The sequence below is a fragment of the Boleophthalmus pectinirostris genome, unplaced genomic scaffold (assembly GCF_026225935.1).
Source record: "Boleophthalmus pectinirostris isolate CB_2022bp ecotype Guang Dong unplaced genomic scaffold, ASM2622593v1 HiC_scaffold_17, whole genome shotgun sequence".
Taxonomy (NCBI): Eukaryota; Metazoa; Chordata; class Actinopteri; order Gobiiformes; family Gobiidae; genus Boleophthalmus; species Boleophthalmus pectinirostris.
This window is the reverse complement of record NW_026571115.1, coordinates 31,054,669-31,078,250: the sequence shown is the minus strand read 5'-3', so window position 1 is coordinate 31,078,250 and position 23,582 is coordinate 31,054,669. Positions and strand designations below refer to the sequence as shown.

General features: G+C 39.4%; 1 protein-coding gene across 1 annotated transcript in view; it reads left to right on the top strand.

The window, feature by feature from the left end:
- spag9a (sperm associated antigen 9a) overlaps positions 1 to 23,582 on the top strand; it is a 55,991-nt gene that overhangs the window by 20,092 nt on the left and 12,317 nt on the right. The window contains 14 exon segments of the mRNA XM_055152887.1: positions 4,733 to 4,838; positions 6,694 to 6,787; positions 8,060 to 8,105; positions 8,107 to 8,182; positions 9,275 to 9,286; positions 11,998 to 12,055; positions 12,132 to 12,284; positions 12,390 to 12,441; positions 13,855 to 13,985; positions 15,717 to 15,773; positions 19,807 to 19,983; positions 22,252 to 22,381; positions 22,688 to 22,774; positions 22,916 to 23,020. Coding sequence (XP_055008862.1) covers positions 4,733 to 4,838; positions 6,694 to 6,787; positions 8,060 to 8,105; positions 8,107 to 8,182; positions 9,275 to 9,286; positions 11,998 to 12,055; positions 12,132 to 12,284; positions 12,390 to 12,441; positions 13,855 to 13,985; positions 15,717 to 15,773; positions 19,807 to 19,983; positions 22,252 to 22,381; positions 22,688 to 22,774; positions 22,916 to 23,020 — 1,284 coding nt within the window.

Here is a 23,582-nt window from a genome sequence, read left to right as displayed (position 1 = left end):
TGTTCTTGTAGACTCATCCGCTGCGCTGGTTCCTCTGTTCAAACGCACCGCTGCTGTGTCATTCTGTGCTCTCATGGACTCACTCTTTTCACACACATTGGCTCTGTGGTGTTTCATAACCAGATCCGTGCTCCATGCAACCTTATCCCGGTGTTAAGGATGTACAGTTTTGACGGTAATAATATTTTGACAGCGTTTTACAATTGTCATAATCACTGCCATCATGGCTAAAAGGTTCAAGGTTATTTATTTGTTGTTCAAGCATCCGAGAGAAACACATGACCGAAAGAAATTTGTTCCCCAGTGATTAAAAGAGACAAGAACAATAATAATAAATAAGCAATATTAAAAAGTACATTTAGTGTATTTAGCAGTTCCGGTCTAGCCAGGCTGGTGCCACCTAGTGCCTCCGCTCAATTTCATTTCTTGCCAGCGACTAGGTCAGGAATCAAAATACACTAGACCAGGCATGTCCAAACTACGGCCCGGGGGCCAAATGCGGCCCTCAGACAAATTTTTCTTGGCCCTCAGGCTTCCAGGTGAATTGGCCCAAATTACCTTGCCTCAGTTAAAAAAAAAAAATAAATTACTGCAGTTTTTTTGAAAATCTACCTTCAGAAAGCGAATATTTAATATTTCGTTTGTGATTTTAAGGATCTTAGCACGAAAGACTGATGGCTCATTGTAACGTGTTAAACATGCACATATTTCATTTATTCACTGTACTGAGCACCAGTCTACAGCCCTTGAACAGCTCTCTGCTTCGTCTGTGTTTAGATATGTGGCCCTTGATGAAAAAAGTTTGGACACCCCTGCACTAGACGGTTCGCAAAAATCCCGGAAGTGCAAGTTCAGGCACTAGCCAATCAGTGAAGAGCCAGACATTCTGTGTTTGGCAACGATTCCTGAGATCGAGGATTTAAAGCCGGAACAAAGAGAATGTTTGGTGAATTTTATCAAGGGGAAAGATGTTATTGTCCTCCTTTTCTTCCTATGGGATTTGGAAAAAGCTTAATATACCAGTTAGTTCTGTTGTGGTGCATTACATATGTCACGACCAAATAGCAGCGATTGGTTAAATAAAAAAAAAGTACCCGCGTACTGTCAAGTGAACAAATTCAATACTGTGAGGTCAGACGAATCAGGCTAGTTCCAGTAGACAAGTACAAGTAAAACAAGTGGCAAGATAAGGTGGCAGCCTAAGCAGGAAGTCGGTGTGCACTGTATTTCATTCACAATGTCCTTAAATTGTTCAGACTTCCACTTTAAAAACAATGCAGTTGAAACCTGCACTGTAAAAATGTAGTATTTAAGAGCAAAACTAACAATTACAGCCCACTTATTGTCAACAAAATACTGGGTCAAAAGATTTAAGTTAGAACAAAAAAGAAAAAGTTATATAGCCAAATATATTTTTTTCATTTTATTTTGACAGGCATTTATTTAGGTAAGTTACAAAAAAAAAAAATGCAAATGTAGAATGAAAAATGAAAAATAAATAAATAGATAAATAAACTCAGAACTTCCAGAATTCCCTCACTGAGCTGCAAAGTGCTGGGTTTAGGTAGTGCCCGTTCAGATCAGAGAAAGGCATTTCATGCTTAAACACACAGGATTTCAGCATTGGAACTGATTGGAAATGGAGTGTGAATTGGGCCAAAATTTTCTGTCCAAGCCTGGCCCACGTCCGACAGAGCAGTGATCAAATCCGACCCAAGCCGGATAAGCATTAAGATATTTGTGTCCAAACCAGACACAATTAAAATCACACTATTTTCATAGGACTAATAATGACACACATAGGATGTTGTTAGTGTTCCTCTAACGGACACAGAGACGCAAAATACAAACTTGCGATAAAGTGAAAATAATGAGAAGACTTTATTCCTCACCTCTCGTAAAGTGGTAAATTTAAAGTGCAGCATCTCATCCACATTATCCATAGAAATTGTCCTCCTCAAATAATGACATCCAGTTCACAAAACCTTGCTGTGAATCCAGTTTGAGGCTTTATTTAAAAGTAAAAAGGCCAGAGTAGTTCCTCACGTGTGTTTGTTTACATCCACACAGCGCACGGATCGAGGTGAAGCTGCAGATTAGCGATCGAGACTCTGCTTCCTGTGGACTTAATCGCCAATCTTTTATGCTTTACAAATCATGTCTCTGACGTTTTTGCACCACATTTTACAAATAATAATAACAACACAGTTTTGACTAGAAGTGCAGTGCTCTGATCTTTTGAACTTCGGTTGGGTTTCCATGCTCTAATTGGAACAAAGATCAAAAAAACCAACAAGCTTATTTTCCAAATAAATAAAGTACATCCAAAACCAAAAACCAAAAAAACTAAACAAATGAGAGATGGGGCCAATTCTGTTTTCTGATCATAATAGTAACGCCAAATATTTTTGCGATTAACAATACATCAACATTAGAAACATTACAGTATATTTACTTAGATTATATTTACTGAATATATTTCTGACGTTTATTAAATTAAAAATCAAAAAAACGATAAAAATGTAGTTCCTTTTTTTTTCGACTGTGAAATCCTCGTATTGTCACATCTTCACTGACAATTGCAAAACCAAAATCCTGACGCCAGTTGTATAAATTCCAATAATTCTGTTGAAAAAAAAGTACATGGTTGCATCGAGCACTTTATGTCGTTTTACTGCATTATCACATTGTATCACGTTGACATTTGCTCCATACTTATACTTCACTTTTCCGACACTTATCATGAAGCCATTGTAGTTTTTCTCACTCTTAGAACAGTTTTAGCGTTCTTTTTCGTGTTTTGTAGAGTGTTTGTGCTGTACTTTTGAAATCGTGGTCATTATTTCTTGCTGTGTGTGTGAACGCCGCAGTATTTACCTCGCACTTTTGATCTGTTTAATTCATTTGATTATATTTGATATATTTTCTGCAGTGTTTCTTCTGTTCTTAAGTGTAGCTCTTCTCAGTTTGGATTTATGGAGTTTTGTTTTTGTGCAGTGTTAATGCAGTGTTTCCCAACCTGGGGTGCGCGGGTCATTAGGGGTTTGTGGAATATTTAATACAAACTTTAATTACAAATTTATACTTAGATTTCAGCTTATTTATCTTGAATTAGTGCAAATAACCAAATAAACTGCTACTACTACGACGACTACAACTACGACTACTATGACTACTATGCCTACTACTACTACTATTAACTACTACTATTAACTACTACAACTACTACGACTACTACGACTGCTTCTGCTACTACGACTACTACGACTGCTGCTACTACTATTAACTACTACTACTATGACTACTACGCCTACTACTACTACTATTAACTACTACTACTATGACTACTACGCCTACTACTACTACTATTAACTACTACTACTATGACTACTACGCCTACTACTACTACTATTAACTACTACTACTATGACTTCTACGACTACTACGACTGCTTCTGCTACTATGACTACTACTACTGCTGCTACTACTACGACTACTACTACGACTACTACTACGACTACTACTACTACAACTACTACTACAACTACTACTACTACTACTACGACTACTACGACTGCTTCTGCTACTACGACTACTACTACTACAACTACTACTACTACTACAACTACTACTACGACTACTACTACTACAACTACTACTACAACTACTACTACTACTACTACTACGACTGCTTCTGCTACTACGACTACTACTACTACAACTACTACTACTACTACGACTACTACTACTACAACTACTACTACAACTACTACTACTACTACTACGACTACTACGACTGCTTCTGCTACTACGACTACTACTACTGCTGCTACTGCTGCTACTACTACGACTACTACTACGACTACTACTACTACTACTACTACTACAACTACTACTACTACTACTACGACTACTACGACTGCTTCTGCTACTACGACTACTACTACTGCTGCTACTGCTGCTACTACTACAACTACTACTACTACAACTACTACTACTACTATGACTACTACTACTACAACTACTACTACGACTACTACTACGACTACTACTATGACAACTACGACTATGACAACTACGACTACTACTACTACGTGCGAATGACCAAATAAACTACTACTGACTGAATGTACTACTACAACTATGACGACTACTACTAATACTATGAAGACTACAACTACTACTACTATGACGACTACTACTAATACTATGAAGACTACAACTACTACTACTATGACGACTACTACTACTACTATGACGACTACTACTACTATGACGACTACTACTACTACTACTATGACGACTACTACTACTATGACGACTACTACTACTACTACAATGACCACTACATGCAAATGACCAAATAAACTACTACTCACTGAACTCACTGAACTACTACTACTACTACTACTACTACTACTACTACTACTACTAACTGACTGAGTAAACTACTATTACTACCATTACTACTACTAATTGCAAATCACTTCTAGGTCACTTAGTATATCTAAAAACTTGATGATTATTTAGCTTTAAATGTAAAACGGTAAACAAAATCACATTTTTGGCTTGCAAGACAAAACGTTGGGAAGCACTGTTGCTCTGTGTCGCTCATGTATTTTGATGTTTTTTAATTTCAGCTGCATTTTTCCCTGCAGATCCCCTGAGAATCATGTGCAGTTGAATAAATCCCAGTAGTGATCACTTAAATAACTGTGTTTTGTTCTTGCAGGACGAGTTTTCAGACCTGCCCGGTTCACAGTCCACCTCACAGCGAGAGGACGGGAGCAGGAGTACAGAGGTGCAGGCTGCTCCCGGGACCAGCTCCAAATCAGTTGGTACGGACAAGTCGCTCTTTTCATTCACGTGGAACATTAAACTTGTGTAGTCGTTTTTGTGTTAAAAGAAAACACTCGACCCAGTCTGTCAAACATGCCATAATGTAAGCCTGAGGTAGAGCTGAGGTTGACCCAAATTTTATCGGGCTCAATCTGAACCACACACTGTATAAAAAAGTGAACTACTGTAATTTCCGGACTATAAGTGTCAGGGAATTTACCCTAAGACATCAAATTACATTAAATAAAGACACACCAAAACGAGACAGTTAAAAGTAATCACTTGCGCAAGGGAGAGAGAGCTGTCAGAGCCTGTCAATACCACTGGCTGAGCCTCTCTACTCTCCCAGCTCTCCTCCCAACAGCAGGTTTTATTGCAGTCATTTCACAGATAACAATACAGTACATTATGTTATATCACACAACGTTTACAATGATCACATGCTAACAATCTTTAGGCTAAACCACCCTCCCATTTCACACTTGATTACAGGCTCCAGGTGATAAACAATTTGGTCAGTTTTCTCCCAAAAACTTATGCTGACCACATGAGGGAAAAAACCCTTAGCTGTCTTCTCATGGGCGACTCAGTAGATTAGTTTAATGAGTCAGGAGTTCTTGAACTAGGACATATGATATACATATGGAAAAACCCAAAAACGCAATTGTTGATAACTTTAATCACACACACAAATGATTATGATTTTAAATGATTCATAATATTTAAAATAACACATAAATTCTTTCACAATAAGTCTCTACTTTTTTATCACACTATGAACCCTGCGGTTAATAAAACGATACGGCAAATATATGGACGGATTCTTTGTTTGGCACATTGTCCATTCATATATACAGTCTATGTTTTGGCAACACAATAGAGTGTAGAAAACGCCGCTGTCTGTGCGGTTTACACATGGATCTAGGGTTCACATGAAGTTGAAGTGTTAGTTAGTGATGTTGTCAGCACACTCAAACAGTTTATCACCATATGAGAAAATAAGTTATGATGCTAAATGAACATTAATGAGGGCGATACGTCTTACCCGTATGCATAAATGACGAGAAGAAACGTCTCAAACTTCAGTAGCCGGACATCCACTCATACCTGATTGACACAACTAACCAAGCCCTCCGAGAGAGTCTGAAATCTGCAGAAATCCTCTAAGACACTGACATGATACAGACAGGACAGAGGCTCTTTCTGCAGGAGACATGCGCAATAGAGCGTGGGGTGATGCGCCAAGGAAGATTCTAGTTTGATTGTGTTTTGAACAGTTATTTTGCACTTCATACACACATGCTCCTCATGGAAAACACATGAAAAAAATCATATGATGCAGGTTTTAAGTTAAAGACAACTGACATGGCTGTTGAGGAAGGAAACAGAGCTGCTGCACGTGAACTCGGCATCAGTGAGTCGATGGTGAGACATTGACGTGACGAAATGACTCAATTTTGTTAAAATTGAGTTGATGCGGCTTATATTCAGGTGCGCTCAATAGTTCGGAAAATATGGTATACAGTCTGTGATCTGAACTCATATCCCTACTAGGGGTGTGCAAAAATATTGAAATATCGATATATCGTATCACTTAATGTGATGACTCAGTATCGATATCGTGTATCAATATGTCAATGAATATATTGCCAAGAGTATTTTTTGGTATATTTTACTCAATTATTTTGTGACAGAGTTACAGTTTTGTTGCTTGTTTACAGGAAGGAAGCTCGTTTATACAACACATTTGACATTTTCACTGTTTTGATGAGTAAAATGTTTGTGATTCATATGAACTTTGCATTGTCATTTTTTGTGTCTCATTGATTTTTCTGTTTTGACTTGTTTGTGCAGGTTTAGGTGAGAATGAGGACAGCTCGGACGTACAGGACATCATCGAGTCCACGCCGGAGCTGGACATGGACCTCATCGGCTACAGACCGTGCAGGTGGGACTGTACTACTGACATGACTGCCATAGTAATACCCAATTCTTACCCAATCCATCGTCCAACAAAATTACGGACTGACAGTAGGGGTGTAACGATATCCAAGTTTCATGATACGATATTGTCACGGTATGAACCTCATGGTACTATATTTATTGCGATATGGTGGGGGGGCTCATGATTAGGGATGTAATGATATCTAAATCTCCCTGTACGATGTTTTCACGAAATACATTTCACGGTACGACATTTATTGCGATATTTTGTGGAGGCTAACAAAACTGTTATGCTACTTTTTTTCTCTTAAAATGCCTTGACAAGACTTATCCAAATAACTAAGACTTAAAAGTGCTTAAACTGTTATTTCTTCATGTAGTCTACACTGAAATGGAGCAAAGGATCATGGTCGATGTAGTTCCCTCTGTCTTTTTTTTTTTTTTAGCTATTGCTGTACCATAACTCTTCATTTAAGCAAAGAGACTTGTAATTCGATATATTGTGATGGTCCACGATATTATTGTGAGAACTTTGACGATACGATATCACAATTTTTTTTTATTGTTACATTCCTAACTGACAGTATTTTGAATGTTAAAAAAACTAATACCAAATCATAAGGTGAGTGGAAAGGGTTAACATTTCATATCTAGCCCTAAAAGTCAATTCTACACGTGTAGGTGCCATAAAGTCATGGGAAATTCACTTTAGGTCATGAAAAAGTCCTGAAAAAGTTTCGAAGTTTTGTGAAAAAGAGTGGGAACCCTGTCAAAAAGTCCAACCTAATGACCGGCACACAGAAAGACAGATACCCTTTGGGTCTCAGTCAAAGGTCTCAGTTCAGTTTAACAGGTGCACTGGTCAGGGAGGGTCAGCGGATCCTGTGGAAGAGCCAGAAGTGTTCCTCCTCTGTGTCCTGCAGCATCACAGCTGTGTCCACTAGAGCCAGGTGAAAACAACAGGAAAAGCCTCATTCTTACTTATGGTGCTGCATAACATCAACAGAAAAATCTCATGTCAACAATGAATGTTAACTCTCAAAACGGTGTTGCCTGGATCGAAACTCCTGACCAATCAGAGCGCTCCTTTGACAAAGACGTCCAGCACAGAGACACACTGCCCATAGCGCCCCCATTTGCCTGTGATTGGGGCATAAATTGGGCACATTAGGGTGCACTGGTCTCTAATCTTGTTCAGTCCTGGTTTAGATCTTGTGCCGTCTTTTCGTGCTCCGTACACCTTCATGACTCCCTCTTTTCTGCTCGTCTCTTCCAGTACTCCCACAAAGGGCATCGAGAACAAGGCGTTTGACCGGAACACAGGACTCTCTGTTCGAGGAGCTGTCGTCTGCCGGCACGGGGCTCATAGGTGATGTGGACGAGGGGGCCGACCTGCTAGGTGAGTATTTTCACTGGTGAACGTTTTCTAATCTTTTCACACATTTACTCGAAGTTCAATGGTAAAAAATAACAGATTTTTTTTTACAGACTTTTAAAACTTTTGATCACATGGGCATTGGAGCATCTCGTTTTGCAGTTTTGAAATGATATGAGCAATAATCTGTTAAGAGTATGGCGCCCTCTGTTGGCAATAGTGGGCATTGAGCAAAGACACAAAACACAATTAATCTTGGTAACACTTTATAATAACTACACCTTATTTAGCCTTAACAAAGCATGAACAAAGGCTTAATTAATAATGAACAAAGACTTAATTAATAATGATTCACACTTAGTAACTACTTAATTACTACCTTAATTAGCACTTGCACTTAATTTGCCTGTGTTGTAAATAGTTACTCATAATTATTTCATACTTAATTACTCATGAACTAACCAGCATTTATTAATCATTTGTAAACTATGAGAGAATGATTTACTAATAATACAATGCAATGGTAATTCAGGCAGCTGTTATCTGTTAGTTAAGTCTTTTTGAGAGCTTTTCTAAAGTGAAGACTAATTATGCTTTATTAAGCATTTACTAAGCGTGAATCATTATTAATTAAGTCTTTGTTCATGCTTTATTTAGGCTAAATAATGTGTAGTTATTATAAAGTGTTACCTTAATCTTTAACAAATTCCCTGGCATAACTACAACTAAATATTTGATTAAAATTACGCTAAATTATAGGAGGGTCCAACACCTTCTTGTCTCCATGGAGATGTTATTGCTGTACCTTGAATGTTCCACAATATGGACTCCGCACAAGAAAATTATCAGTGTAAAGTAGATTTGTTTACCTCGTATCTGGGGAGACGGGTCGGACATGTTGATGGAATTCAAAATCATATGTTGTTCCTTTTTAAACCAGGTTGGTGCAGATGAGCCTACATACTGTATATCACATTTGCATAATATGTCTCCTGGATTATTTGTCATTATTTCTTGCTTCACCGGTGTTACTGAGCCATCTCGCCACGTTAACATCACGTCTCTCTCCCCCCCTCCCTCTCTCCTCTCATCCTCTGCTTCTGTCCATCATTGCAGTGGAGTATTCTGGTGTGTATAACTCATATTATCTAAACCGTCTCTTCTTTTCTGTCCCATTCAGCCATTGACATTATCATTCAAAATCATAGCTTCTTTATTAGCTTCTTTTGCAGCACCACAATGACGTTTTTAATGGCTACGACAGTTTTTAAAGTTTGTGCATGCGTAGGTTATTCAGTACGGTATCTCAGGTTGGGCTGAATGATTTTTTATTTTTTTTTCCCAAATTTGATTTATTTAATATATTTTTTTTAAATTATATATTTTGATGTATTTTAATATATTTATTTATTGTATTTATTAAAAACAACAACTAAATAAATATAAAGCACCCCTTGAATTGTGCCATGTCATTTTCAACAAATAACTTATAGTAGGGATGTAACGATATTCAAATTCCTCGGTACGATATTTATTGCGATATTTTGTAGAAGCTAACAGAATTGTGAATGTACTACTTCCTTTAAAAATGTCTTGACAAGCCTTTGGTTCTATCATAAACCAAAGAGTTAAGTTCTAAAAGTGGATAATAAGTAATTTCATTGGACTGAAACAGAGCAGAGGATCATGGTCTATGTAGTTCCCTCTGTTTCTTTTAGCTGTTGCTGCACCAAATCATTTGTTTTTATTATATATATTTTAAATTATTTATTTATTTTATTTTTTATATTTAATTAAATTGTTATTTTTTTAATTTAATTTATTTTTTATTATTATGTATATTTTTTATTTATTTTTTTTGCACCAAAACAATGAATTTAAGCAAAGAGACTTGTAATTCGATATATTGTGATGGTCCACGATATTATTGAGAGACTTCTGACGATAGGATGTCATGATATTTCTGTTATTGTTACATCCCTAACTACTAGTAATCCAAGAATCCCATGTATTTGTAGTGGTAATCATAATAATCATAATAATATTCAAATTGTGATTTTAATTTCATTTGGAAGAATCATTCAGCCCTTGTCTCAGGTTTTGCTAACTCTTCTTTTCACAGCGAGAGCGTTTTCTGCAGTTTTTCTTTACTCTGCTGTGGTTTTAACCGTGATAACTCCAAAGCCAAACCGCACCTGTTTCTCTTTGCTAATGGAGCCTGTGGTCAGTTTTGTTGGCCTGGTTAGCCACACCACATCCTCAGTGTTTTCTGTCGAGAAGTAGACAAGCCTAAAGTCGCCTGGCACAGATGAACGTGGCATTATAATGTGGGATTAACAATTATAAACTTAACCTTTTACAGAATGTTGTAGCCTATACCTGTTTATTTAAAAAATCATTATCATGATTATTTTGGTCAATATTGAAATTACGATAATTCAAACGATTATTTTTTTAGTTGCTCGATGCATTTATTCAGCATTTCAGCAAAAAACAAAACAAAAAAAAAACAAAGTAAAACAAACAAACCCCCCCCCCCCCAAAAAAAAAAAAAAAAAAAACACTTTGTTATTAATAATTTACGCAAAACTTTCAAATTAAAATAAATATAGGCTACAAATATGAACCTCAGAGCAGTTTTGGGATGTAAAAAAATGAATAAAATATACTTTGAACATGAAATAAGGCGTAGAAAAACATAAATGTTTCCAAAATAAACTATATATCCAGCTGTTCTACTATATCTACATTAAAAAATTAAATAAATATACTTATTTATATTTTTTAAATCCCCAAATAAACTTTAACCTTTATTGTTTCAACTCAATTGTATGAGTTTGACTCACAAATCGAAATCAAGATCAAAATTCGATTAATTGCACTGCCTTAAAATGTTTCCTTATTAAAAAACATTCCTGAAGAAGTTTTGAATATTATAATTTTTATTTGGTGATCTCTCCAGGACCCTGACACAATGTGCAGTAGTTTCAATAACCAGCTATATCTCTTATATTGTATCTATAAAAAAATATATGATCTCATAATTTGTCAGTAAAAGTCCCAGACCGGCTCTCTGTAGAATACAGTGACAAAGACACACGGCTCCAGACTCCTCTCTGACCCTGGCTCCTCCATGTTTGTTCATCTCACCTAAACTATCTGCACATTTCTCTCTCTTTGTCCTCCTGCCTGACATGGATTACTGCATGGTTTATCAGACCTTAGTTTGATTGGTAAGACCTCTCCCTCTCTACCATCCTTCTCTTTCCCCAGTGCTCTATTTCCCCTGTAGATTTTTCTAATAGTGGTGTGTAGTCACTTGTAGATGCATGTGTTTTTTTGTAGTTAGGTATGACCAGGCATAACAATATGAGCATTAATAATCAGCCTTTGGACAACTTGGTGATTGTATTTCATATTGTATAACATTAATCACACTGTCCTCTGCATTTTACCCCTTTTTCAATGTAGAGGAGACAACCTGCTCAGTTACTATTAGAAATCATTTAAATTTATTCCAACAAATATATTTAAAATGTAGGTTTAAAGCTGAAGATACTGCATCTTTTGTGCTGATCAGGACTCTCTAGATCTGTGGAGGAACTCTGTCCAGAATAGTGTGTGAAGTGAAGTAGTGAAAATGACAAAGATCGTTATGATATTTAAGAATTTGAGCAAATGTGTATAAAACCGTTCATCCCGTTAGTTGTTCTCTGACTTTTCCTGTTGGTGGCCATACTGTTATGCCTGGTTGATAGATGATTGAAGTCATAAGTCAGTCAGTAATTGTCTCCCTGTGTATTATTTTTGTGGTAACTGTGTTTTTTTTAAACTAAAAGGCATGGGCCGTGAAGTGGAAAATCTCATTCAGGAAAATTCGCAGTTACTTGAAACAAAGTAAGAACGACCGTCTTATATACCCACCACACCAATATATCACGTGATTCACTCCTTGTAATTTTTTTGTTTTTAGGAACGCTCTAAACGTAGTGAACAAAGACCTGATTCTGAAGGTGGACGAGCTGACCTGTGAGAAGGAGGTCCTGCAGGGCGAGCTAGAGGCAGTGGTCCAGGCCAAAGCCAAACTGGAGGAGAAGAACAAAGACCTGGAGGAGGAACTCAAAAAGTATGGAATTCAAATTATCTGTACTGATTTGATTTGACAAAAATGTTGCCAAAATCTCCTGTGATGAAACAATTGTTTGATATTTACTGTACTTCTGTGTTTCAGAGTGAGGCAAGAAGTGGAGGAGATTAGACAAAAAACCCAAGATGAAGAAGATGTGAGTATCAGACACAGTGGTCCCTCGTTTATCTCGGGGGTTAAGTTCTAAAAATAACCCACGATAGGTGAAATCAGCGAAGTAGTCAACGTAATATTTTACAATTATTATATCTATTTTAAGGCTGTAAAACCCCTCACCACACACTTTATACATTTTTCTCAGACAGGACATTTACAACACTTTTTGCATCCTTCTTAAAACTTATTGCTGCTGTCGCCCTTTTGTTATTTTCCTCTTTTATGTAAGGAACCAAAGATTAATTTATTCCGTATTGAAGCGTACCCGCGCAGTCCAGCACCGCACCCGCCCGTTAACCCGAGATGATATCAAACTTTTGCGCTGCCTACACCACGGACTGAACCAAGACTAACTAATCCAGAACTAACCTAGGACTGATTCCAGGACTGAAGAGGAGGATTAAACCAGGACTGAACTAGGACTAAAACAGGACTAAAACAGGAGTAAACCAAGACTAAACCAGAACTGAACCAGTACTCACGATCGAGACAGGCTCGGAGGTGACCGCAGGAGAAAGGACCGACTGAGGGCTACGTACCTCACAGTAAGCGCGGCCGTCGCCCGATCGCGCTGCACTTCAGAATCACACTGCCATCGAACATGTATGTAAATTTGGCAGCTGAACGAATTCTGTACTGTACAGGAGACACGGCACAGTGATCTACAATTCCTTTGCCAATTAGGGCGCAGGGGGAGGAACACAATATGTGCTCATACGCTGTAAAAAAAAAAAAAAAAAACATGCATGAAAAAATCTGCAAAACCGCGAAAGGTGAACTGTGATATAGTGAGGGATGAGTGTAATGCTGAGTAAATGTTTTAACCATCATACAGCCCTTTAAAATGTGTTACATCCGTTTGGTTCAAAAAGATCACAAAAGTGCACCGTGTTCTGTTCCATATAAACAGTGATACACATTTAACATGTAGCATTTTCGCTGAAAAACAGACTAACATGCTTTAAAAAACATAGAAAAACATGCGTCATCACTGTGAGTGGGCTTGCATCACCACAAACTTGACCTGTTTGACCTGGATTAGTGACACAATACTGTTTCCTTCCATGGAAATGTTGTTCCTTTGGCTATAATATCCCGAAGTATGACAAAAATGTATCTCCATTGTTCAGAAGTATGGTTTAAACTTTATATTTCTAAGGAATCATGCAGGTTAGGAGCCATCTCCAGAAAGTTACATGGTAAAAAAAAAAATAAAAAAATATAAAATCTTAAAATTGCCAATAGAAATATGAGTTTTATGGCCACAGCAGAGATAAAAAACAACAACAAAAAAAACAAAAACAAATAAAAATCCCCAAACTACAAAGGGGTGTTTAAGGATTAACAGTAATGTGTATGGATCCTCTTCCTGAGTGTACATTTTGTGTGACAGAGCGACATCCCCGTGGCCCAGAAGAAGCGCTTCACCCGGGTGGAGATGGCCCGTGTGCTCATGGAGAGGAACCAGTACAAGGAGCGGCTGATGGAGCTGCAGGAGGCCGTGCGCTGGACTGAGATGATCAGGTACAACAGCTACAGGCTCAGGGAGAAGAAGAAGAAACTGTACTCAAATAAGAGAACTTTTACCTTAAAATTATATGGAAAATGTCATTGAAGAAATTACTCAAGCACAGAGGTAGTACTTGGTTACATTTACTGAAGTACATTATGTTGTGTAACTTTTTAGTAAAATTGGATCTCTCTGTGTAGTTTTCTGACACTGTAACAATCCGTGTATCATTCGTTCATTCGTTTTTCAATATAAAACCAAAAATAAGAAAACGAAAAAACAACAGTTTTCTTCGTTATTTGTCTCCAAAACCAAAATGAAAAAACGGATAACGATTCGTTTTTTCAGTTTTGTGTTTAAATGAAGAATGGAAAAGACGGATAACGGCCGTTTCCCGTTTACGTGACTTCCGTGACTGCGATGCCGACTTTTGCACCGCATACGGACTGAATCAGGACGGATCCAGGTCCGAGACCAGACCGAGACCAGAGTGGGACTGAGAGCGGGACCACACCGGGACCAGACCGGGACCAGGGCGGACTCCGAGCTTTGACTCTGAGCCTCCACGGGGTCCGAGCCTCAGCTTCGAGCTCCGGCCCTGTCGTGGGCTCTGAGCCTCCGCTCTGGTCCCAGTCTGGTCCTGGTCTTGTCTCGGTCTCGGTCTCAGGCCCGCTCTGGTCCCAGTCTGGTCCCAGTCTCAGTAGCGCTTTGGTCCCGGTCTGGTCCCGGACCTGGTCCATTTGAACCAAAAGCTCTTATTTCGATTCATTTTCATTGGTGTGAATGCGTCAGTCGGATGCTTTGCACCACCTCGGAACCAGCCGCGGTTCTTGAGCGCGGAGAACCAGAGCAGCTCTGTCCCGGTCTCAGTTCCGCTCTGAACTGAAAAAACGAATCGTTATCCGTTTTTTCATTTTAGTTTTGGAGACAAATAACAAAGAAAACTGTTGTTTTTTTGTTTTCTTATTTTTGGTTTTATATTGAAAAATGAATGAACGAATGATACATGGATTTGTAACTTTACAAATTTTTGAGTAATATATTCAGGGTTCCAGATATCCTGGAAAAGTCATGGAATTTTAGTATGTCTTTCACGCAACTACAGCGTTCTGTTAATTTATCATTAGACTATTATGATTATTTCTGAATGTGTGCGCCTTTTGCGGGAAAGAGACGACAATAAATGCACTGACAGGATTTTGAATGTTAAAAAACTATAATCCCAAACCATAAGGTGAGTGGAAAGAGTTAACATTTCATATTTAGCCCTAAAAGTCTGATCAGTTCTACACATGTAGGTGCTGTAAAGTCATGGAAAATTCAGTTTAGGTCCTGATAAAGTCATGGAAATGTTTTGAAATTTTGTCAGTAAATAGAGTGGGAAACCTTTATATTATAACTGGGAGCAAGTCAAAAGTTAAAAATGTGACTACAGTTCTATTTCATCTCGACTGCAAACCACTGCAACAAACTACAACTGATGGGACAAGCGTGTGACAGACCCTCCAAACTGAGCCTCCAAATGTTCCACAATATGGCATTAAACTTAGTAATCAAGCAAGCAAGGGTCACCACCAGGCCAAGCTGCTGTCCTTTACCTTAACCTTATTTTCACACTTTTACTTAAAGCGTTTCCCCAAATACTTTTTATTCAATGAACTAACTGGTACTTCTTGAGCTTCTTGAGGACTGAGTATATTTTTATCTATCAGTTCCTTGCCAAATAATTTCATTGTTTGTTTTAGAGCTTCGAGAGAAAATCCAACATTGACCGAAAAGAAGAAATCCAGCATCTGGCAGTTGTGAGTAACTGATCATTTTGTTATATTCCACTGTAGCTCTGTTCATATTCGACTGTAATTTACCATAAACATTGCGATTATCCTTGACTTTTACTATCACCACTAAACAAATGACAAATATATAATCAATATATAAACAAAGTATTTCTCTTATCTCTCTTTATGCTATTGAAACATCAGCATTAGGTAAAACATGTATTTCTGAAACGGCCCTACCCAGTGGACTCCTCCATCTTAAAAAGTTCCCCGAAGTGTGTTCTCTCCTTGACCCTGACTAACTGTGCGGTTCACTGTAGACTTTTCTAATCTAACTCTACCTGTTCTCCTGGGCTTCCCCTGTCTCCCGCCTGCTCTGTGGGTTTGGATGGGCTGCTACTGTTACGCTGTCTACTCTTTAGCCAATCAAATATTCCCACAGGGTTGAATTTTAGGTGGAACTGATCCAACTGCATCTAGTGACTGTGTATGGATTTTAAAAGCACAGTAGAGCACTTCCTGTACAGTATTACCACATAACATGACAAGGTAGAACTGATATTTGAATTTGTATTGAAAATGTGTCCGAGAAAGTGCTGTTTTTGTAATACTTTTTTAAGCTCAGGGTTCAGCTAATTGTCCACAGTACAAGATTCTCAAATTCTCACAAACACAACAACAGCAGTAACAACTAGGGATGCACTATTACAGAGTGTCAGCCTGATACTTCCTTAATATACTCATACTCGTTAAACATTTGTCAATACCGCGCACCGATACCACTGTAAAGGGCCGTTCACACCAAGGCGTCAAAGCGTCCAGTTTCAATGTAAAGTCTATGTGGACGCGCGACTAGAGCGTCCTGCGTTTTTGCGGCGCGTCAACCAATCAGGGACGAGTATCCAGAGACGCAGCGACGTTATTATCAGGAAGCAAGACCCGAGAACCAGAACGAGAACCACAAACATGAGCGGAGAATAAATATGTACGCCACAATCACCGAGCCGATCGCGAGGACTACACCAGGACCGGACCAGGACTAAACCAGGACCGGACCAGGACCAAACCAGGACCAGACCGGGACTAAACAAGGACTAGACCGAGACTAGACCGAGACTAGACCAGGACCAGACCGGTATTAGACCAGGACTAGACCGGGACTAGACCGTGATTAGACCAGGACCAGACCGGGACTAGACCGTGATTAGACCAGGACTAGACCGGGACTAGACCGTGATTAGACCAGGACCAGACCGGTATTAGACCGGGACTAGACCAGGACCAGACCGGTATTAGACCAGGACTAGACCGGGACTAGACCGTGATTAGACCAGGACTAGACCGGGACTAGACCGTGATTAGACCAGGACTAGACCGAGACTAGACCGAGACTAGACCAGGACCAGACCGGTATTAGACCAGGACTAGACCGGGACTAGACCGTGATTAGACCAGGACTAGACCGGGACTAGACCGTGATTAGACCAGGACTAGACCGGGACTAGACCGTGATTAGACCAGGACCAGACCGGGACTAGACCGTGATTAGACCAGGACTAGACCGGGACTAGACCGTGATTAGACCAGGACCAGACCGGTATTAGACCGGGACTAGACCGTGATTAGACCAGGACCAGACCGGTGTTAGACCAGGACTAGACCGGGACTGATCCAGTGTCATTAGCGGAGTATAAATATATATACGCCCCAGTCGTCGACCCGATCTCCTCCGTTGATGTTTTATGTCATAAAAACACTCTATCAGTCTGGTCTGACATTGTTTCGGGAAAAGACCGGGACCGGGCTCTTGTTTCCAGGGCAACAGACGTTCGTCCACGGCGTCAAAGACGCGCGTCGGGGGCATCTAAACTGTCAAATGCAAAGGCGTCCAAATAGAGGCGTCAAGGCGTTTTCTGACGCTTTGGTGTGAATGGCCCTTTACACGACACGACTGGTCATCACTGGTCAAGTTCAGGAGGCCATTTGTTGTTGTACGTAACTTCAATGTCTAGGGGGAGACAAAGAGTAAGTCATATGCGCAAATAATGCTCAGTCTTGTCGTCGTCAGCAGTTTGGAAGTATTTTAGTATTAAGGAGGACGACAGGAGTGAGGCAGATTGCAAAGTATGGAGTGCCAAAATGCTGAGAAGTCATTTAATACGAGCAATTTAATCAAACATTTGAAGACACGCCACAGCGATAAGTATGCCGAGTTTACCAAAGCTCGCACGGGCCGTCAACAGCCAACCTTAACCAAAGTTTTCAAGAAGTGAGTGAAAATGTCCAAAGATAGCACTGGGGCAACAAAAATAACTGAGGAACTTACCTGCTACATTGTGCCCCGATGACCAGCCACATTAATTTGTCAGTGATATTGGGTTTCAGCATCTTATAGATGTTCTAGAACAGGGGTCCCCTCCCGTACACCGCGCGGACCGTTCCCCCTCCTGTACACCACGTGCTAAAACAGGTCTAAAACAGGTCTAAAACGAGGACAAAAACAAGGACTAAAACAGGACTAAAACAGGACTAAAACGGTCTAAAAACAAGGACAAAAACAAGGACTAAAACAGGACTAAAACAGGACTAAAACAGGTCTAAAACAGTCTAAAAACAAGGACTAAAACAAGGACTAAAACAGGACTAAAACAGGTCTAAAACGGTCTAAAAACAAGGACTGAAACAGGTCTAAAAACAAGGACTAAAACAAGGACTAAAACAGGACTAAAACAGGACTAAAACAGGTCTAAAACAAGGACTAAAACAAGGACTAAAAACAAGGACTAAAACAAGGACTAAAACAGGACTAAAACAGGTCTAAAACAAGTCTAAAACAGGTCTAAAACAGGTCTAAAACAGGTCTAAAACGAGGACTAAAACAGGACTAAAACAGGTCTAAAACGGTCTAAAAACAAGGACTGAAACAAGGACTAAAACAAGGACTAAAACAGGACTAAAACAGGACTAAAACAAGGACAAATCCAAGACTAAATCCAAGACTAAATCCAAGACTAAATCCAAGACTAAATCCAAGACTAAATCCAAGACTAAATCCAAGACTAAATCCAGGACTAAAACAGGATTTAGCCAGGACTTGCCCATTCCGTGTGAACCGCCTTCTCCCAGACACCCCACCCCCAGGCTCCTCCAGTCCGTGAAATATTGTCTGATATAAAACCGGTCCATAGCTCAAAAATGTTGGGGACCACTGTTCTACAGCCCAGATACGAGCTGCCCAGTTGCCTCAAGTGTTCGAGGCTGTTAAAACTCACATTAGGTCGATGGTACATGTCATCGAGTCAATGAGCATCACGACTGATATTTGGAGCTGCAGCGTCTGCCCAATGTCCCTTTTAAGTTTGACAGCCCAGTGGACAGATGAGGCGTTTACTTGTCATCAAGTTATACTCCATACGAAATCATTTGGAGGCCACCACACCAGCTTGGCCACAGTGGAGATATTCTTTAAAATGCTACAGCTCAAAAAAGTTCAGTTCATGTTCACATGTTCATGTCCTCCACAACAACGTGAGAAATATGATTCAGGCCGTGAGTGATGCTGGACTCCATCTCCATCCAAATTATCGGTATTGGTACTCAGTATCGGCAAGTACAGAAATGTTTATACTCGAACTCGTATCGGTTTTTAAAAAAGTGGTATCGGTGCATCCCTAATAACAGCTTTAAATACTCACTGAACTGATAGACTGATGCCGGAGAATTCACTCTCATTGCTTTAAATAAAATAAGCGAATGAATTAAAACATTTTATTTTTATTGAAATTTTCCATATGGAGCGTGGAATTGTGTTTTCTTATTGACAGGCCTTGATTTTGGAGAAATTAACCGTAAACTTAGACTGAAGCTTCAAATTTTGCTATAATATTAAAATTCAACACAGGCAGTACAAGGTCATGTGATGTCTCTTGATTCCCAGCATGCTTTCTGATTGTCCATGTGGTTTGGTCGGTGACCCGTGCCTTGCTCTCCTCTCTCTCCCTGCACTCCTTCTCTTCACCCCTCCCTCTTTGGCTTCTCTGTAACTCCGCCCCCTCAGCTTCAGCAGACTCTTTAGCTCCTCCTCCAGCAGCAGCAGCAGTAGCCCCGCCCTCAAGAAGGCCGACTCCCAATCCAACGTCAAGTACAACGCTCCGGGAAGTCTGGTGAAGAGGAGCAGCACCTTCTCCCAGTTCCCCACAGAGAAGTCCAAAACCTTCGACTTCCTCAACGAAGAGTGAGTATTTCAAAAAGTAACACAAAAATTACAAAATTGTTACTGAATCCAATTCTAAGAGTAGAAGCATCGCAACAAACTATACAAAAAATCTAAACTAAAGTGTCATACTATGTTTTTTTTATTATGAGAACTCTCAGTAGTGTGACGGGATGTTTCTGTGATGTGTCTGGTCATTTAAACAGGTTTTGTTGCTGTCTTACTACTTTGAACAGTAGGACGACAGCTTCATCTGCAGTTTATATTCTTCAGAGCTGTGTCTTAAAGGTTGTATAGAGGATTTTCCAAGGAACGAGAAATCCAGCGACTGTTTGTCCTTTTTCAAATGTTGCGCATGCGTGAAACCACCCCTCCTCCCCCACAGCTCCTACGTAGAAACGCCTCCTCCCGCCTCCTCCTTACGCCAGAAACAGGTTTGTTTACAGCCGGACATTTTGTGCGCGGACGAGAAGTGAGGAGCAGGGAGAAGAGCGGCGCAGGGAGCAGGGAGAGGAGAGAGGAGAGGGAGCGGTGCGCGGAGATTCCGTGCCCGGAGAAGTGAGGAGCAGGGGGAAGAGCGGAACAGGCAGCGGGGAGAGGAGCAGGAAAGGGGAGCAGAGAAGGGTGCGCGGAGATTCCGTGCGAATGAACTAGCTACAACACGCAGCAAGCGGACTCTTTCTTTGCCTTGAAACTTACGTTTTCAGACATAGGATATCACATTCGTGTCCTGAAAAACGTTTGTCTCGCTCTTGGAAATAAAGTACGTTTTCATAATAAGCAGAAGTTTCCTGTCCAGGAGTAATTTGTGGACCAGTGCGTCAGTCTTTAGACCCTGCGTCTGCTTCAGTCGCGCCATCGCTGGAATGAATCTACAAGAATCACCTTAGTTTGGCTTCGCTGCTTTTCCCCTTGTCTTCTTCTTTCAGCGACCTCAAAAACGGACTTTCTTTTGCGGCGAACTGCTCCTGGATTCTTGTCGCCATTGCAACAAACTTTGTGCGAACTGCGAGGAAGATATAGGTCAAAAAAAGCCGCTAAGAACTGTTGCGTTGGTGGAGTAAACAGCGTCTGTGCGTCTTGCGTCTGTGGACTGCGTGACAGACGTACGTAAACCACGTACCGGCGGCGCGCAGGCAAGTCAGTTACGCTAGAAACGTAGGGAGTTTGATTGACAGCCTGTCAGCTCACAGATAACGAGGCAGTGTCGTTATCTATTGGCAAATGTTTAGCCCCACCACGTCCAGAGTTGATGAATTTTTATTCTCTTTTTTTTGGTCATCACAATTACAAGGCTACTGCACCTCTATAATGCTATCAGTGACAATTTGAAACAAAAAAAATCCTCCATACAACCTTTAAGTGTGAAGAAGTTGGTACACCCCCTCGTCCCGATTCACAGTCTGAGAGATTGTTTTCCCTCTTGTAGTGGTCTCAGATTGCAGACTTGAGCTGTTTCTGGTGCTGTTGTTTAGTGACTGAGGTTCATGTTTTGGCAGACGTCTGATTAAAAAAAATAAATAAATAAATCATATCACATAATCAATAATAATAATCATATAATTCAGACATAATGCAACTTATTAAACTATTGGAAGTAACATGAAATACCAACTGTAATAAAAACAAAATCCATTACTATTTAAATAACAATTGCAATATGTATAAAATATATTTTTTAAATTATTACTACACTGTAAACCCATACAATTAAGCAGTAATAAAAATAAAAAAAATTGGTAAATGGTTGCCTAACTTTTTAATTTATAGTCATATTATTTTAAATGAATGTAAATAAAGAATAAATAACACAAAATCTTTTATTAAATAATTTATTATTATTTGCCTAATGCTAAAGGTTTTATGTGATACTTATATATTACATACATATTTTTAATTTATGGTAATTAGTAACATTTAAGTTAGACAACCATTTACCTACATTTTTAAAATTTTACTTACATTTCAAGAAAAATCTTACAAATATGCATTTCATGTGCTTAATAAAAAGGAGAAAACACTTTCAATTTATTATTTTTTTTTTTAATTGCTAACAGAATACAAGTTCAAAAATAGATTTACTCAGTTTTAATGGATAGAATAAACTGTAAAAGTGGCACCAACATATTTCCTCCCACATTTTCCAACAGTTTAAATCATTTCAAAACAGTTCAAGTCTATCTGCTTTATTTAAAATGTGTGGGTGTATTAACAGCCTTAACTCTGACAAATAATTTTTAATGTCTGCAGTCTGAGGAAAAGTGTCTCATACAATATGTGATTCTGCAGGAAGGAGGTGTGCAGCTCTCCGTCTCGTAAAGAGCAGAAGAGAGCGCAGTATCGACAGGTGAAGGCTCACATGCAGAAGGAGGACGGGCGCGTCACTGCCCACGGCTGGAGCCTCCCGGGAAAATGCAAGGTAAGGCTTCCACTGTCTGGATAAATCTGATTACTGTGCACTGCATTCATGTGAGATGTGAGTTTTCACTGTGTCAGACTCACAGAGGGTTTTCTGTGAGATGCCTCATAGAAAATGCTACAAAACACCGTTTCAGCATTGATTTTTAAAGGTGAGATTTGTTCAGCTGTGGAATAACCCCTTTCAGTCTGTCTGATGCTTTTCAGAAGCTCTGCCGACAGGTTGTGATCCAAAAAACTTTAGATTTCTGCCTAGAGAACATTGTGAAGGTTTGTTGGTGTTACTGTATCTGTAATATGTTTTCAGGTAAACGGTGGGCAGAATGAGAGTAAGATGAATTTACCTGTCCCTGTGTATCTGAGGCCTCTGGAACAGAAGGACACCTCTATGAAGGTACTGGGAAAGTGACATCTGTACTGCATTAGTCCTGCGTTTATTTTATTGTTTTAAATCACATAAGAATACCATGAAAACAGTGGTGGAGTAATTCAAAATCAGCCAGTTTTTGAGTATTGATTGTGTTTGTTGGTCCAGTTGTGGTGTGCAGCGGGCGTGAACATGTCCGGGGGCAGGGCAGAGCTGCAGAGGCAGAAGAAGGGCTCCCAGTGCAGTTTAGACCAACTGGACAACGACAACAAGGTAAGGACAAAAGATACGTGTTTGAAATGGGGCATGTGACAAAGCCCATGATCTGTTTTTAATTCATACATCTTTAGAATCAGCTTGAAACATCTTGAAAAGTCTATGGGGCTTCTAGGCGAATCCCTCAAATGTATTTTTTTCAAATTTGACTTACTGCCAAATTGTTTATATCCTACAACCATAATAACGGCTCTGTCTTGCCTCAAAATAGTTTTTATTGAGGTTAAGATGAAGTAACTTGCAGTAAAATGTACTTTGATGATTTGGGCCAAATCAGCCAAATGAGGGCCACTATAAATTCTTCATGAAGCCAAAGAGGAGGCAGAACCTTCCCTCGTATAATTGAGCACAATGAAATACCAATGCACTAACTTTGTAAAAACATGTACCGTATTTTTCGGACTATTAAATCAGACCGGAGTATAAGTTGCACCAGCCAAAAAATGCATAATGAAGAAGAAAAAACATATACAAATCACACTAGACTATAAGTTGCATTTTTGGGAGGGAATTTATTTTATAAAATCAGAGACAAAGAACAGACATTTAATCTTGAAAG